Genomic DNA, 17,312 nt, shown 5'->3' on the forward strand with positions numbered 1-17,312 from the left:
TGGAAATGACTGGTGACTGATTTAACAAAAGAGGTTTTGTGAATTAAAAGCATACTTTGAAGGGGGAAGATGAGTTAATTTTTACCATTTGAAGAAAATGGTTCAAAATTTCTGAAAACTAGAACTGTTTGTTGTGGTTTACTTGCTCTAATTGACATTTATTATGATATATTATCTCAGGATATCATATTCTTCAAAACAGCTGACCTAAATGTAGTGTATTATTCTGAAGTCCTCTGTAGAGGTTTTAGAATCCAGAAAGGGCAAGCCTCCCTCCACAGCTCCATGCAATCTTTTCAGCATCTCTACATGGACTTCTAGCTGCTGCTCTATACCATTACCTACATGTCCAAAATGTATTTATACTTCCATGTCCCCAGCTTAATCCCCAATAGATCTGCTTTCCCCTCAGTGTTCCTTATCTCAGCAAATGGCAACATGATGATTTCTGTTGCTCGTGACAGAAAAATGACAACATTTTTTTTTTAATTCCTTTCTCTCTCCCCACCCCAAATCTCCTTGATTGGGTATACCATTGGTCTCCACCTACAGAATTTATTCATAATCCATCCACTTGTTACCCTCACCTCCACTGACACCCCTAGGCACGCCATGCTCAGCTCTCAACAAATCAGTGGAATTACCTCCTAAAGAATTTCCCTGCTTCCATGCGTGCCCCCCTGTAGTCTATGTTCAACGCAGCACATGCTTCTCAAAGTGGAAGTCTGATCATGTCCCTCTGCTTCAACCCTCCACTGGCTTCCGTTTTCATCAGGAAGGAAGACTAGGTACTTCAACATCAAATTTCTAGATGACATTATAGAAAGTCCTGCTTCATCTAGCCCCAGCTATACCCTATACCTCTCTCTCTCTCTTTTTTTATTTTTTTGCCTAATCATATTTCAGCTTTATCAAAGCTCAGTTCAAATACCCCTTACTCCCTTAATGCTTCTCCAGTTAATCCAGATTTTGTTTATCATGTCCTCTGAACTATATAGGCTAGAAATGTTAGCTTGGCATTTAATTTCGTGCATATCATAGTATATTCAATTTGGTTCAAGAAAACATTGGAAAAATTCCCATTCTAGTTATAGTTAGATACTACTTTCTTCCAGAAAGATTTCAAGGAAGATTAAAACACATCATGGATAGCATGATAAAATAACAGAAAGATGGCTGCTCACAAGTTTGAATGTCTTCTAGGCCAAAGTGAAAAAGTAAGAATTCACTTATTTGAATCTTCTCTCATCACATCACATAATTCAACTGGATTGACAATACTGGAGATTTAAAGGAAAGGGAACTATTTCTCCCTTTCAAGTTGTTTGGATTTTTTTGAAGTAAATAAGAGAAGAGGCCCTAATCATCTTTATTATCTTTTCTATTCTCCCGCTGCATACAGTATTCAAAACTTCCTGCTCTGAATGGATACCGACCATTTTGGGCTAGGACTGAGCTGTTATTTCACCCTGTTTTTGGTTTCCTTGCTTCTTCATACAGAATGAGACTTTGAGATCAACTGAATCTCAAAATATCTGCAAATAAGCAAAATTTGAACTACTGCTGTAGCTACCAGTCTTCTAAATGAGCGTCAGTCTTCTTTCTCTTGACTGGTCCATCTACCTTAACTCAATTTTATAAGACCCAGAGACTTTTTGATAACATTTACATTACATTACATTTGATTACATTACACTGATCAGTATTCCTATTGATCACATACAGGTGCCTGGTACTACGATAGGCTCTGTGATAGATATTACAACAGTCTCTTAGGGTGCCATCTTTCATTGTTTTTGTCACTACTAAGACTGAGTTAAGCACCTAGGCAGCTCCGTAGGTGTCTGCCTTCGGCTTAGGTCATGGTCTCAGGGTCCTGGGATCTAACCCTGCATCAGATTCCCTGTTCAGCAGGGAGCCTGCTTTCTCCCTCTCCCTCTGCCTACTGCTCCCTCTGCTTGTACTCTCTCTTACTCTCTCTCCCTCTCCCTCTCTCTGTGTCATATAAATAAATAAAATCTTAAAAAAAAAAAAAAAAAAACCCGAGTCAAGGGACAATGATTGTTGACTCAGAAACTTGGAGCTAGAATTTACTAATAGGTATAATAATAGCATTTCCTCTAATCAGGTCTCATTGGTCAATATAAAATTAAATCTGACTGATTAGTTTTAAAGCCAAACACATTTACTGTTGTTATTAGCCCCACTTGTATGTCATCTCAAATACTTATTAGCAACCGTATCTTCACATATTCCTAACTGTAGCAACCAGCTTTGTGCCATTGTAATCTTTAGCATCCCACTTTTGCTAGTATCTTTTGCATCTCATTTCCTGCCCTGGGATGACCAATAAGAATCACTCAATACTACTGTATATACAATTTATAGGGTCAGGTTTATCAGTACTCAAGGACCACACTTGACCAGAAGCCTATGGAAAATTCTTTACACTTTCATTCTTCAAGTGGACACATTTTGTAAGGATCCTCATAATTCTTGTGGGATTGTGTGGCAGCCATCTGTACAAGGGCTGGTTCACTAACACATATTTTATTGGCTTTCTCTCCATTAGTGTTTTACTCCCATGTCCTTCCCTCCTGCCCCCCCGATCATACAAGCACTAGCACATAAGCCTCTGACTCATGTTCTGCATTGAGTCCAACCAGGTTAAGAAGTGCTTAACCTTAAATATCCACCAGATAATGTTACCTCTTTTCAAGGAAATGAAACTCTATTATTAGAGGATGCTGTAGAAAATTCCTCATATATAGGACATACCCTGTTTTCTTGTCCTTATCTCCAGGGTGAGCTAATCATTAAAAAATGCCTTAGGAAATCTCTTTCAGAACTTAAAATGTAGCAAGCTCAACCTAAGCTAGGTTTTAGGAACATAAAAACATGAAAAATAAAATTCCTGCCTTCAAGACACTTGGAGTATATGGACAAACAGACATCTAAACAGACAATTAGAATATAGTGAAGCAAGAGAAATGGTAAAGTTTTGCATAGGTGCTAAGACTTCTGGAAGAGAAAATTCTGAAGAGATTCTAGAATGAAAAACTAGGATTAATCCAAATAGTAAAAAGGGGGAAAGTAAGCTATGCCAGAGATAATTATATAATAGTCCAGAGACTTAATAACAAAATATCTGCAAAAAAGTAAAAGAAGTGGAGTTTATGGAGTATGAAGTCAAAGACGATGAATTTGCAGAGACAGGTAGGGGTTGTGCAATAGAGAGACTCAAATGACTTGGTAAGGAAACCATAACTCATCTTGCAGGTGATGAGAAGCCCGCAAAAATGGTAGTTCTTAAACTTTTTTGAGTCAAGGATTATTTTGAAAATCTGGTTGAAGTTACTGTCTCCCTGTCCAAAAAGAGCACATCTGCCAAAAATTTTTCATTCCATTTATTGTGAATTATTGTGATTCCCCTAAAACCTGCCCACAGACTCTCTAAAAATACTCATGTTAAGATCTCTTGCACTAAAATATTTAAATCATAAGAGTAATATGTTTGGATTTGTTCTGAACATTCTGGTAGCCATATGGAAAATGGATTTTTGAGGGGCAAGTTTCTAAGTAAGACCATCAGTGGGGGCACTATGTAATAATCTAGGTGAATAAAAATGAGCAGCAAACTTATAGAGTGTGCAGAGAGGAAGTGATGGATTCAGAAAATTTCCTTAGGAGGTATACTTAACAACACCGGGGTTGATTAGCAAGACAGGGTGTTGATGAAAATGAGTTTGTTTTTGGACATGCTGCCTTTGTGATGCTTTTGGTGTATCCAAGTAAAATGTCCTACAAAACTTTGGCTATACCAATCTTGAGCTGAGGACTCAAGAGAAAGATCTGACAAATGTCAATCTATATGTGATTAAAACCACGAGTAGATGAGTTGATTCAGAGAGACCGTGTAAGAGAGTGGGTAAAGAATATTCATACAAAGTACAGTTAAAAGTGACATAAATATGAGGTATGAAAATTTTCTGTTTTATATGGCAAATAGGTCAGACAGTCATTTCAGAATGGCAGAGACACAGACCAAATTAAAATAGGCTGAAGAATGAGTGAAAACTATGGAAGCAAAGGCAATGAATGAAGACTATTTAGAGAGTTTGGCTCAGAGAAAAATGAGCAAGAAAAAGCAACAGTTAGATGTTTGAGATAATTATGAGAGGGATTTTGTTTTGTGTGTCTATGTGTGTGTGTGTGTGTGTGTTTTAAGGCTGAAAGAGAAATGAACTTGCTTCTGCACTGTGGAAAATGAGCAATGGCAATGAACAGAATGAATGGTAATGGATAAAATAAATTGAGGTCCAAAAGAGATGAGAGGAGGGGATCCAAATCACCAGCCTAAATGGATTGTCTGAACCTTACACTGGAGAGAGGGTCTCACCCCTTGTGAATTGGAAAGGTGGCTGGGTTGAAGATAATTCTGTAGGTGCTATGCGAGGAAGAGTAGCAGATCTTTCTTCCTTAATATATCATTTTTCTAGAGGACCTAAAAAAGAGATAATAGTTTTGTAAAGACTTTGAAAGGAATGGAAGAAAGACAACCAGGAAGCCAAGAAGCCAGAGTTTAATGTTGGAGACCATTGACTTGTACTCACAAATCCTAGAGTGTCCGACTTTCTCCTGCATTGCTCCAGGGGCAAACGTGTAGAAAAATGATGGATTAATATGGAATTGGGGTCTGGTTGGTCAGTAATGACAGGAGGATATAGGTGCATGGGAACTGAGGAGACCACAAGACCCAGCTGAGTAGGGCAGAACTGGAATGAAGGGAGGCGAGGGAGAAAATAGAAATAGGGATCCATATTTGACTAAAGAGAAAATGTTAAGAACAGTGAGTTTGTGAAAGAGCCTAAAGGAGGCGAGTTCTTTGTCAGAGAACAGAACATTGGACTTAAAGATTGCTGACATGGAGGAATTCTGGGTTAACTGCCCTTGGGCAAGGGAAGGTGAGGTAGAAGGGAAGATCTCCAGATCTGGGATCAAGAGACTTTGAAATTAGTGGGTAGATACACAAGGACATGGAAATCATTCAAGGTGATAATGATGCTTGAGGTAAAGAACAAAACTTTGATTCTGAGCAAAGTCTTCACAGGCAGAAAGAAAGAAGGTGAATATTTCTAATCCTGTGTTATCTGAGGTCAAGGGATTAGGCAGCCTCCTTTGGAGAGGAGGAACTCTCATGTTCTCAGAGGAAAAAAAAGGTTGTAATATTCTTAGAAAAGGGTTTCAATGGTGACAAGGCAGAGCAGGAAGCATTTTATTTAGGCATTGAGAATATGAGAGACTGTTTAAAATGGAAAAGGAGCTTTAGAAAGCAAAGAGAAAAGGTTTGGGAGTATAAGTACAACTCTTGTAGTGTAAGGGGAAAAAAAAATTAACTTTTAGTAAGACTGTATTTCCCGGACTTGCCCACATAACCCTTGTTTGCATAGTGCCTATTAACCTCTTACAGAAGTAGTGCTGTGTGGATTCCAGTTTGGGAAACCTTGGCAGAGCACTCAAGGATGGCAGGGCTGTGAGGCATTCCTTGATGGAGTTGCTGCCAAGTCACGGTAAATCCAACTCTTACGGTATCTGGAGGGCAGCGTTTGGATGAAGATGAGCCAGCTTCAAGGCCACCCAATTTGTTGAGTTGCTTTCATGGCTGTTTGTCTTTTTGACTCAGCTAAATTGGGAAGTCTGTGAAATCAGGATCATTTGTAATTTATTTACATCTCTTCAACATTAGGCTTATTACTGAGCATACTAATAAATAAAAAATAAATCTTTCTTATTGAAGCTTGCCATGAGCAAAAACAAATTTACAACTTAGTTTTTATTTTTTGCTTCTTTCCTTCTGCCTCTGTTGGGGATTTAGCTTCCATTTAGGTTTTTAATCTAATTTGAAATATCCAAATGTGTTGGAGTTCTTTGTCAATTTTTTATGATAATTTTTGCTTATGCCTTTCAGTATCTCATATTTCTACATACTTTCTTTCTTTGAAAATTTGATGAAATGGTCATAGACAAAGGAAATGTGAAAAGACTATTTGATATTGCAGACTAGTGAAGTATTTATTCTAATTATTAGAAATAAACAAAATAAATGATTAGACAGATTTGAGAAGTATGTATCTAAATCATTTAAAGGCGATATTGTTCTTTCAAAGTAAACTTTTAAAAAATTAATCCAGAGTATAAAATCAATTAAAAAAGTATAAATTGTACATATTTGACCAAAAAGTGTTATGACTATCAGGAAATTACTCTTGAGAATTCTTTAGTTTGCTTATATAATACAGTAAATATAGTTTTATATATAGAAGGGAATAGGTAACTATTAATATATATGTAAAAAATGTGCAGAATTTAATATTAATATTAATTTAGTATTAGAAGAATAAAGATGAAAACATAATTTATAGTATTTATAGTTACACAAAAGATAAAGAGGCATACATATGTGCTTGAATATATAAAAGCAAAATGCAAATTAGTATGTGATTCTACTGTGGCATATAAAAGCAAAGATGTAAAACAGTTGAAGAGTTTAACTTCTGAGCCTGGTACAGTTATGAATTGTACTTGAGTTTGTATTTTTAAAAATATTAATACTATTTGTTATGCATTTATTAATATTCTCCCATGAGAGCACTTGCCATCAGCTAAATGCAAGAAAAAAATAAGGGTACTTATAGAAACTTCCAATCTCTGGATTATTTGATATATTGTCCTCCAATATTAGCAGAGCTTATTGTTAGGACAGAGTTCCAGCAGTTATTAATAAGCTCTATCTTACCTGCTAGGGTGATTTCACAATACAAGATAAATCCAGACTGTTTGAATTAGATATCGCTAGTCTCACTATTGCAAGGTGGACACGAACGTTCAGAAATATATTGTCCAGAAAGTACCCATGTCTTCCCTTCTTGAAGACCCGGTGTCTATGAGAACCCTGGGGAATCACATAGATTAGGAATCTTAACTTCCATTGTTGAGACTTACCTTGTCCTGTAGGCCTTTAAGCTCAAGTTTGGTTGGAGAACTGTGTTTAATAAACCTCTATGTAACCATGGTAGCCCTCTCATGCTATGGGATCCAGAAGTAAGGAGAGCCCGCTGTGTTAGACTTCTGCTTTTCTTCCACTCACTTCCCCATTACAGTTTTAATGAAAACCTTTGCTTATAAACCTTCCTCTAGTGAGGCTAAGAAGAAAAACAGATTCTGCCTGACTTAATATTCCCAGGTGTATAAAAAGAAGATGAGGAAAGACTTGTTTCCTTAAAGGCTAGAAAAACAAAAACACTCTATGACAAAGGCTTTCGTAAACCTTTATTTCTCCTTTGAAGAAGGATGTCTGATTTTAAGTAAAAGTTCATAGTCACATCCCCAGTAGTATATAGTTCATGTTTCACAATTCCACATTATTCAAGGTTTCAATGACCATTTTTAATTATGTAGGCTTCAAGGAGACAACCTGGCAGAAAGGACAGAGGAGACATCACAAGCACTGCATTCTCCAGATGAAATAGTCCCAGATTCTTTGGGTAAGTTTTAAATCCAACAATATTTACTATATTTGAATGGCATCTGAAGATTAAAAAAGAAAGAGGGGCGCCTGGGTGACTCAGTGGGTTAAAGCCTCTGCCTTCGGCTCAGGTCATGATCCCAGGGTCCTGGGATCAAGCCTCGAATCAGGCTCTCTGCTCAGCAGGGAGCCTGCTTCCCTTCCTCTCTCTCTCTGCCTGCTTCTCTGCCTACTTGTGGTCTCTGTCTGTCAAATAAATAAACTAAAAGAAAGAAAGAAAGAAAGAAAGAAAGAAAAACAAAATGAAACCAAACATCTTGCCCTGCTCCAGGTCATGGTAACAGTTAGTCATATATCCACCTCTCCCTTGGGCTGTGTGTCAGAAGGTTAAGGACAAAGGAGAAAAGGAAGCAAGACGTATGGATTCTCAGGTGCAGCCTCGTAATGACTTTGCTCGATTTAGGTAGAAACAGGTCAACTATATTTTGGCTCCTCCCCAAATTTTGTCACTACTTGCAACTTGTTTTGGTAACTTACATTGCCTACTCCCATTTTCACATTATAGATCCCCTCGACTTTCAGCAGAAATGTCAACACCATATTTGATTTTCCTTCCTCTTTCTCAGCCCTACATTAAATTGGTATCAAATCGTGGCAGTGAATTTCCTCTCCTCTTCATTTTCCCTGACACCACCTCTGTGCTTTTGTCCTTTTTCTCTGCCTACTGGAACAAGCCTGTAAATAGGTATTCCGTGTACTATCTAATCTTTTTAGTTTATTATCTTTCTAAAAATAAAGCTGCTTCTTTTATCCTGTTTTCTGTAGGACACAATTCAAAACCCTTAACACAGCATATTTAAGGAGCACCTGGGTGTCTCAGTGGGTTAAGCATCTGCCTTTGGATCAGCTCATGATCCTGCAGTCCCAAGATCAAGCCCCATGTAGGGCTTCCTGCTCAGTGCGGAGTCTGCTTCTCCCTCTTGCTCGCCTTTCCCTGCTCATACTCTCTCTCTCTCTCTTTCTCTCTCTCTCTCATAAATAAATAAAATCTTTAAAAAAACCCATACATTACATTAATGTCAGGGCACTTCGGAATGTTTCCTATGTAAATAAAAAAGTACATATAATGCCATGACAATGACATCTAAGATTTATTACTGTTTCATCATTGAGCGTTCTGGCCATATGCAATCAGTACATCCAGTTGGGATAATTAGAAAAGAAGCTATGGAAAAATATTTTCCTTCATTTGGATAGAGGAGGACTTATTAAAAAAGTAAAAAAAAAAAATCCTAAAACATAACCAAAAAATTAAGTCAACTATAGAATGTTAAAAACTCCTGTTCATCAAAAGATAAAAAGAATAGGTGAATCAATCAGCCACAAAATAGCAAAATACATTTGCAATATATTTGTTACTGATTAAAGATTAATATTTAGAATACATAATCAATATATAATTTAATAAAGATCAACAAACAATAGAAAAATAAATAACAGATATGAACAGATATTTCACAGAAAAGGAAACACAAATGACAAATGAACATATGAAAAATGCTTGACTACTTTAGTAATCAAAGAAAAGCAAAGGAAGACCATAGAGAGATGCTGTTTTACTACCCTTGTTTCGGTATTAATTAGGAAATCTGGCAAAAGTAAGTCCTGGTGAAGACAGGGAAGAGAAGAAATTCATACACTCTAGGTGGGGCATAAACAATTTTGTAAACAGTTTTCCATTATTTTAAAATCTTGGATATTCACATAATCTAAAGCTCAGAAACTCTACTTCTGGGGGAACATCTTAGAGAAACAAGTCTCAGGTACCATGAAATGTGAATAACCTTTGTTGACAAGCAGGCGGACAGGAAAATGGATACATTGTGGAATTGTCCCATTGTAGAAAACTGCATTCCAAATACACACAGAGGATGAATGAAATCAGAGGTGTGCTGGCAAATGTTAACAACTCTTTCTTTGAACACAAAAGACCTGATTTGTAAAGATTAATGCTTCCCATGATGTAAATACTACCACTGTGGCTAATTTAAAGCAACTGATCTGAAAATGTCAGTGAGTCTCCCAATCTGATATGAGCGAGTTGCAGCTCCCAACTGGATGAATCTTAAAAGCATAATATTGATTAAACAAAAGTAAGTCATAGAACACCGTTTTTATAAAACTCAAAACTAGCAAATGTAACTAATATATTCTTTAGGAAAATATACGTAAGTGATAAAACTATATTTAAAGAAAGGAATGAAAGACTCAAAATGGTGGTTTTCCTAAGGGGTGGGGGAAGCAAGGACATGGGATAAGAAAGGTGCTCGCAGGTATATGCAGGTTATTGGAAATGACTTAATTCTTAAGTTAGAGTTTAAGGATGTTCATCATTATGCTTTGTATAGATGTATATAATATATTGTATATATATATGTATATATATATATATGTATATATATATATACATAGACCCTTGACCAACATAGGGGTTGGTCCTGTGTTGAAAGTCCTTGTATAGGATATATATAGGGTTTATGAAAAATGCCTGCATAGTTTCAAATCCGAGTATAACTTTTGACTCACCAAAAACTGAACTGCTAAAAGCCTACTGTTGACCAGAAGTCTTACCAATAATATAAATAGTTGATTTATATATATATATATAATATATAACATATTTTATATATGTTATATACTCTATTCTTACAGTAAAGTAAGCTTGAGAAAAGAAAATGTTTCTAAGAAAACCATAAGGAAAATACATTTATAATACTGCACTGTGTTTATAGAAAGAAATCCATGTGTAAGAGGACCCGTGCAGTTGAAACTTGTGTTGCTCGAGGGTCAACTATTTATACTTTTCTTACATGTCAAATATTAACATTAAACATTAAAAAACAAAGTGTTGGGGCACCTGGGTGGCTCAGTCAGTTAAGTGTCTGCCTTCTGCTCAGGTCATGATTTCTGGGTCCTAGGATCAAACCCTGTGTCAGGATTCCCACTCATTAGGGAGTCTACTTGTTCCTCTCCTCCCAGCATGTGCTCTGTCTTGCTATTTCTGTCACTATCTCTGTCTCTCTCTCTCTCTCTCTCTCTCAAATAAATAAATAAAATCTTAAAACAAAAGGAAATGTTGTGGGAACATGAACTAATGATAGTGTAGCACAAGACAAGAAATGATAACAGTTTCTTTATACTCAAGTCTCTTGTAGTACGAATGAGATGGTACACACCCATGGCAGACCTTTAACATTGACAATGAAAGTTGAACCATGTGGCACTAGTGACATGGAGGACCCGGGTTGGCCATTCCTTGACACTCTAGGTTTGGAATCAGACTGGCTTCTTTTCACGGATAGTCTTGCATGTGTACCTTTACTTAAGCCATTCTTCTCTGATTCATAGTGAATTCTTTCTCCTCCCCTCTGTCTATTCAGATCCTGTGCTCTAAGATCACATCAATTGTACCTGGTGTCCAGCCCACATCAGTGTTTTCCTCTTCTTTTTCCCTTAATAGTTTTTGAATTACTTCTTGTGTGTTGTTCTTGCTCAATTGGATTATATGCTTCTTGAGGTTTTCTTGTTTTCTGCACCATGCCTGGTATAAAACTAGACAAAAAGCAGATATTATTTCATTATTGGCCCATTAGTGTTTTTTAATTTTATCAAAACCACAGGAATCCACTAATCCACCAAGAAGATATATATCCTTCAGCAATCACATTTGCATAATAACTGAATATTGTAAGGATTTAAATATTTTGGAAAATTTAACAGTGCATCATCACAAATTATACTTAATACACTGATTATACTTAATTGCATCCATTGGGGGGGATATTCATTAGGCTCCTTTCTTGAACTGCTTATATCCTGAATTCCTCGCATTCAAATTTTAGTAAACCTAATCAGCAAATTACAAAATTTAAGTTTCTGATTCAGTACACTCTTTTCTACTTAGTTTAGATCACTAGATTCAGTAATTAAATATTTTTGGTATTATCCAAATTTGCTGATGTTAATTTTAACTCAACTGTGCATCCACATTGAGCTTGGCTCCATAAACATACATATTTCTACAAATAGGTATAACTTTCTGCATAAAAAAAATCTGTTGTGACATAAACAGCAAAGGTAAAACTAATGAGAGAAACAAGTTGGATAGAGCTAAACATTATGATAAACTCTACACATTTCTAAGTTCTTACCTGAGGATGCCCAATCAATTGCGTTGGCTAAGTTTCTCAGCCCAGTGCTGCCAGATAGTTAGATTTTGACAAAATTACTTTGTTTTTCTGTGTTTTGGTTTCTTGTTCTCTAAAGTGAAAAGAAAAGATAAATTCTAATATTTGAGAAATTTAGATACTTATTTCCCCCTCTATGTGATTGAAAAAAGCTGGGCGTCTGGGTGACTCAGTGGGTTAAGGCCTCTGCCTTCGGCTCAGGTCATGATCCCAGGGTCCTGGGATCGAGCCCTGCATTGGGCTCTCTGCTCTGCAGAGAACATGCTTCCTCTTCTCTCTCTGCCTGCTTCTCTGCCTACTTGTGATCTCTGTCTGTCAAATAAATAAATAAAATCTTTAAAAAAAAAAAAAAGCTCAAAGAATTATAATTTAAAATACAAGATTTGCTTGTATTTTGAAAATCATTTATACTTTATATAAGTATGGTAAGTATACTTTTATAAAGAAATTGTTCTGAAATAGAGCAAAATAGTTCACACATATGCCTCCAACAATTATGGTTAATAAGCAATGCATTCAGAATTCTTAAAAAATGCAATGTACTCTTCCAAGCATTAAACACTAAGATTTTATTTTCATGATATCTATTGTCCCTACAGGTATATTAGATTGATATTCTGGCCTAGATTTGGACTATTTAGAAGGGTTCTTTCAATTTAACAGCTTTTAGTATGAATATGTAACTTTGCAAATATTCTGGTAGTACTTCACCATTATCTTTCTACATTAAATTGAATGGACCTCACTGGATGGCATCAATAGCCAAGAAGAATTCAACCAAAATAAGAATAGAATAGAATAGAATAGAATGTAAAACCATAAAATGTCACCACTACCTTCCTTTTATAAAAATGTTCATTTTTCTTAAAAAATTAATACTGTAAAGGTGTTCAAGTATATTCCAAAAGAGAAAGAGTCATAGAAAATTATCTTGCTCAAATTGTTTTGAAAACACCAAGTTAAATGCCTGGCATATGGTATTTATTTATTATTAAATGAATATACAAATACAAAATAAGTGGGTGATGAATTAATTAGTACATACATGCATTAAAAATCAAGCATGACAGGGGTGCCTAGGTGGCTCAGTCATTTAAGCATCTGACTTCAGCACCAGTCATGGTCTCTGGGTCCTGGGATCAAGTACTGGGATTTGAGTCTGCTAGGTGCTAGAGTCTGCTAGGTGCTCAGCGAGGAGTCTGCATCTCCCTCTCCTTCTGCCCCAGCACCCCCCCCCAAGTGCTCTTTCTCCCTTAGTCTTTCTCAAACAAATAAATAAAATCTATTGAAAAAGAAAAACCAAGCAGAATGACAGTATTCTTTAAAAATCATCAACTGGGGATGCCTGGGTGGCTCAGTCCTTTAAGCAAGCATATGACCAGCTCAGGTCCTGGGATAGAGCCCTGCTTAGAGCTTCCTGATCATCCGGGAACCTGCCTCAAACTCTCCCTCTGCCTCTTCCTCTCTCCCTACTTGTTTCTCTCAAAGAAGTCAATAAAATCTTTAAAAATAAATAAAATCATTAACTTATTGAGAAAAACATGAGAATAGTAAGTATTTCTAACTTAAAAAATCAACAAATCCACAAGAGGGTTGATTTTGTTTTTCTGTATATGTCATTTGCTTTGTAATGTAGAGTAGAACATTTTAATATTATTTATTAAGTAAATATTCTACTTAATAGTTTTAATACATAAGTGAAACAAAAGATTGTGAGTGAATACTAAAATTAAACTAATATTTCCTCACAGTTATAGAGAATATAATTCAGCCTTACTGGACTTAAATTATGCTAATTTATATACTCTAATTTAAAGAATCGCCGTATTGTCACCCTTACAACTGGGTGTTGGTAGGTAGGGGTTTAAGTACTCTTCATAAATGACTTAATATTTTTGATCCTGGTACAATTCTCATCATCTATCCTGATTTTATCAACAAAAATTTGCTGCTTTTGGATGTCATTATTCTGTTTGGAAGGGTGGTAGGTAACATTGTAAAATTTATCTACATCTCAAGAAAGTATCCATGTCCCAAAGAACATACTTTCTTGAGATGTAGATTTAAAAAAAAAAACACTTTTTTTTAGTGTTTTAGGTTTTTTTAAAGTTTTTTTTTAAACTAAAAATGTTAGCTTTATGTTGGAAAGAATTCTGTGTTCTAAAAAAAAAAATCTACATTTACATCTAGATAAACTATGTGCCCTTGGATTTAGTAATTTTTTTTCTTGAATGTAAAACTCTGAATTATTAGAGACAGAGCTCCATGGTTCAAAAGCTATGATTATAGATTTGCACTAAGCGTTCCACTGTCTCTCCGGTCTTAGGTGACCATTAAGCTTTTGAAGGATTTAATGCTTTGATTTTCTTCCCAGAGTGCACATTTTTATGCAGTGGAAAAAATCTGTCTCCATATGTATGTGAATCTGAAGGAAAGTCTTCTTGAAGGATTCATATGGCTCTTTCAAATATTAATAAATATAAAGAAATAAATTTTAAAAGTTTCCAGTAGTTTAAAATACTTTCCTCTTAACTGATTTTTGAAACTCAATTTTGAAATTTGAATAGAAAGTTATTAAAACACAGACTTTTTCTAATGTTCCATATATCTATCCTTATTGCAGAATTATTATAACCCTTAGAAATCCTTGTTGTTATAATTAACATAATTCAGTAGACATATGGAAAGGGCTGCCATCATTTTATTCACGTATTAGAAAGTCAATACTCACCCACTCCTCAAATCTAGTCATGCTAACTAATCATGACTTCTCACTTGATACTTAAAATGGAAAAGCCCACTATCATTTCATGGGATGTATCTTTCCCCAAACTTTTCAGAATTTGCCACCCCATTTAATAGAGAGAACACAAACTGGTGCTTAAATTGTGTAGCCAGAAAAAAAAAAGAAGGGAAGAAAGGAAGGAAGGAATTAAGAAAGAAAGAAAGAGAGAGAGAGAGACAGTTGAGAGATAAAATAAACATAAAATTATAAGCCAGAAAATGGACATCAATAAAAGTTCCAACAGTAAGCTAAATCATACACTGAAAGCAGGCTTGCTCTGACTAACATAACAGCAGCTGTCATACATTTTTTGTTTCATCGTGTCCTTCTCAATTAGAAGTAATTAACATTTTCATATGTTGTCTTTAAATTAAATAAACAGCATTCTACTGTTTGTTTTAACTCAAAAACACTAAGATTTTCAAGTGCCAATTTGGCCACTTTCATATCCTTCTCATAATATCACAGAGTCAGTAAGCAATATGTGACAACAATTATTCATTCTTTTTGTAAAAATAGATTCTTTACCTGGGACTGAAGAAGCACTAATGGAAGAGGGTGAAGAATTTGAGAAAGCATCTAAATTAGCAAGACATGTAAGTACATTCATTTGCTTACTTTTTTCTCAATTCCTTAAACTAAGGTATATTACCAATAGGAAAATCTAAAAGGAATAGGAAATATATTCTTTAAATTAAAAAATATTTTCAAATGTGAGTCCATGCTGAGTGCTTATATTAGTAGGTGACTAGCTTGTTAACAGCTATAGTGCAAGGCGGGACTAAGCTTTATCAGCAATTGGGGCAGAAGAATTTTTTTTTTAAAGATTTTACTTATTTCAGACCAAGAGAGAGTGAGAGAGAGCAGGAACAGGGAGAGGGGCAGAGGGAGACGCTGACTCCCCTAAGCAAGGAGCCAGATGCAGGACTCCATCCTAGGACCCTGGGATCATGAAGTGAGTTGAAGGCAGACGCTTAACCGACTGAGCCATCCAGAGGCTCCAGGGGCAGATGATTTGAATGAGTTAGAAAAAGATACGCTCTGCTATGATTAACTTGGTTAATGGCTGGCTTGTGTACATGAATATTCAGAAAGATTATGAGCTGTCATCCTAAACTTCATTAACTATACACATCTTGATAAAAATTAAATATTTTGCATATCCTGAAAGTTTACACATGACTTAAGCTTGCTGTTATTGGTTGTGAAGCCCTTGTGATATTTTTGTTAAACTAGATCTCTTCAGTGGAGTATATTGAGAAAAAAACCATTGGGTTAAGATTTTCAATGAAATTTAAAGTTAAAAGAATAAACACAAAAAATAAAATCAACATGGGTATACAGAGTGTAAAGTTTATAAAAGGTTTTGAGTTGCTATGAAAATGACTAGGCAATCCTGCATCACCTGTGTTAGCTTGCTAGACCTGCTGTAACAAAGCATTGTAGATTGGGTGGTTTATATAATAGAAATTTATTTCACACAGTTCTGGAGGCAAAAGTCTGAGATCCAAGTATCAGGATTTCTTTCTTCTGAGGCCTCTCTCCTTCCTTGTAAGTGATCTTCAGATATTAAAAGCTGTTAGCATCTCTCATCTGAGACTTTTGTTCAGCCCAAACAGAATCTGTTCTTTCATCAAATTCTGACATTGTGTCATTTTTCGAAGACTTCAGTATGTTTGATACTTTCTCTGAGCATATTTTTGTTTGCCAAGTTCCCTTGCAAAGTGTGGGTTCTGCCTCAACCAAGCCCAAGGTTCCGGATAACATTCCCACATCAGAGAGTGTCATGGGGTATGCACTTGATCAAATATTATTTTTGGATTATAATTTGGGATTTTCTTAACTTTTTTAAAGAAACTTTCTGACATTTGTAAAATTCAGTATGTTTTGATAATCTCATGATGATAAAAGCATGTCATCATTCAGGTTGTGACAATGTTTCATTCATTACTTTTTCCAACCTTTTTTTTTTATTCCTCTGTGAATTTCACCAAAGTTTGTGTATCTCCCTCATATGTAAAAGAATCCTACCAGATTCTTTTCCTAATCACTTTCTAAAATCAAGATAGATCCTGCCCATAGTATTTGACTTGCTTAATAACACATAACAAGCCAAAGAGGGAAATAAAACTTCTTAGTGATTTCAAGCTGATTGTAAGAGACTTTTACTTACTTTTTTCAGTGCTCACATAGTGCTTCTAAAGCAAAAATTTGTTCTAAGCCAATTTTACTTGTTTTCACTTATCATTCAGTAGATTTGGGGTTCTTAAAAATTCTACAATTCTACTTAATGTCAAAATAACTATTTAATTCTTTTTGGAAGCATGCAGAATATAAATGATACATGGAGAAATAAATTATTATCAGGACCCTGAACATAATTTCTACACAACAGCTGCTTTTGTCATAAAGAAAACATGGATTAAAAAAAGAGTCAGGTGATATTTTAGATGTTAATTCCCTAAATAATATTTTTTAGGATTGTATTTTTGGTAAATCAAAGAGAAAATTGTGGCCTTATCTAAATATTAATGGAGAAATGGAAGAAAACAGAACTTTTTTCTTTATTACCATAAGAAATGCAAAATACTTCAAAGCAAATTTTGAGTCACATCCTGTAAAAATATAAACATGCCACAAATGTTGAAATCCATCTAGAGCAGTTTCAACACATGCTGTCTTATTTGCTAACTTTCCTAGTTGGGTATTGGATATTAATAAGTAGGTAACAGACTCTTGAAAACTGTTTTCCCCA

The 17,312-nt window shown here is 35.3% G+C and overlaps 1 protein-coding gene across 1 annotated transcript in view; it reads left to right on the top strand.

The window, feature by feature from the left end:
- Positions 1-7,372: 7,372 nt before the first annotated feature.
- LOC132014557 (uncharacterized protein C8orf34-like) overlaps positions 7,373-17,312 on the top strand; it is an 80,766-nt gene continuing 70,826 nt past the window's right edge. Inside the window, exons 1-2 of the mRNA XM_059395514.1 lie at positions 7,373-7,544; positions 15,077-15,153. Of these exons, the coding sequence (XP_059251497.1) occupies positions 15,106-15,153 (48 nt within the window). The 5' untranslated portion in view covers positions 7,373-7,544; positions 15,077-15,105. The remainder of the gene's footprint in view (positions 7,545-15,076; positions 15,154-17,312) is intronic.

The sequence above is a fragment of the Mustela nigripes genome, chromosome 3 (assembly GCF_022355385.1).
Source record: "Mustela nigripes isolate SB6536 chromosome 3, MUSNIG.SB6536, whole genome shotgun sequence".
Lineage (NCBI taxonomy): Eukaryota > Metazoa > Chordata > Mammalia > Carnivora > Mustelidae > Mustela > Mustela nigripes.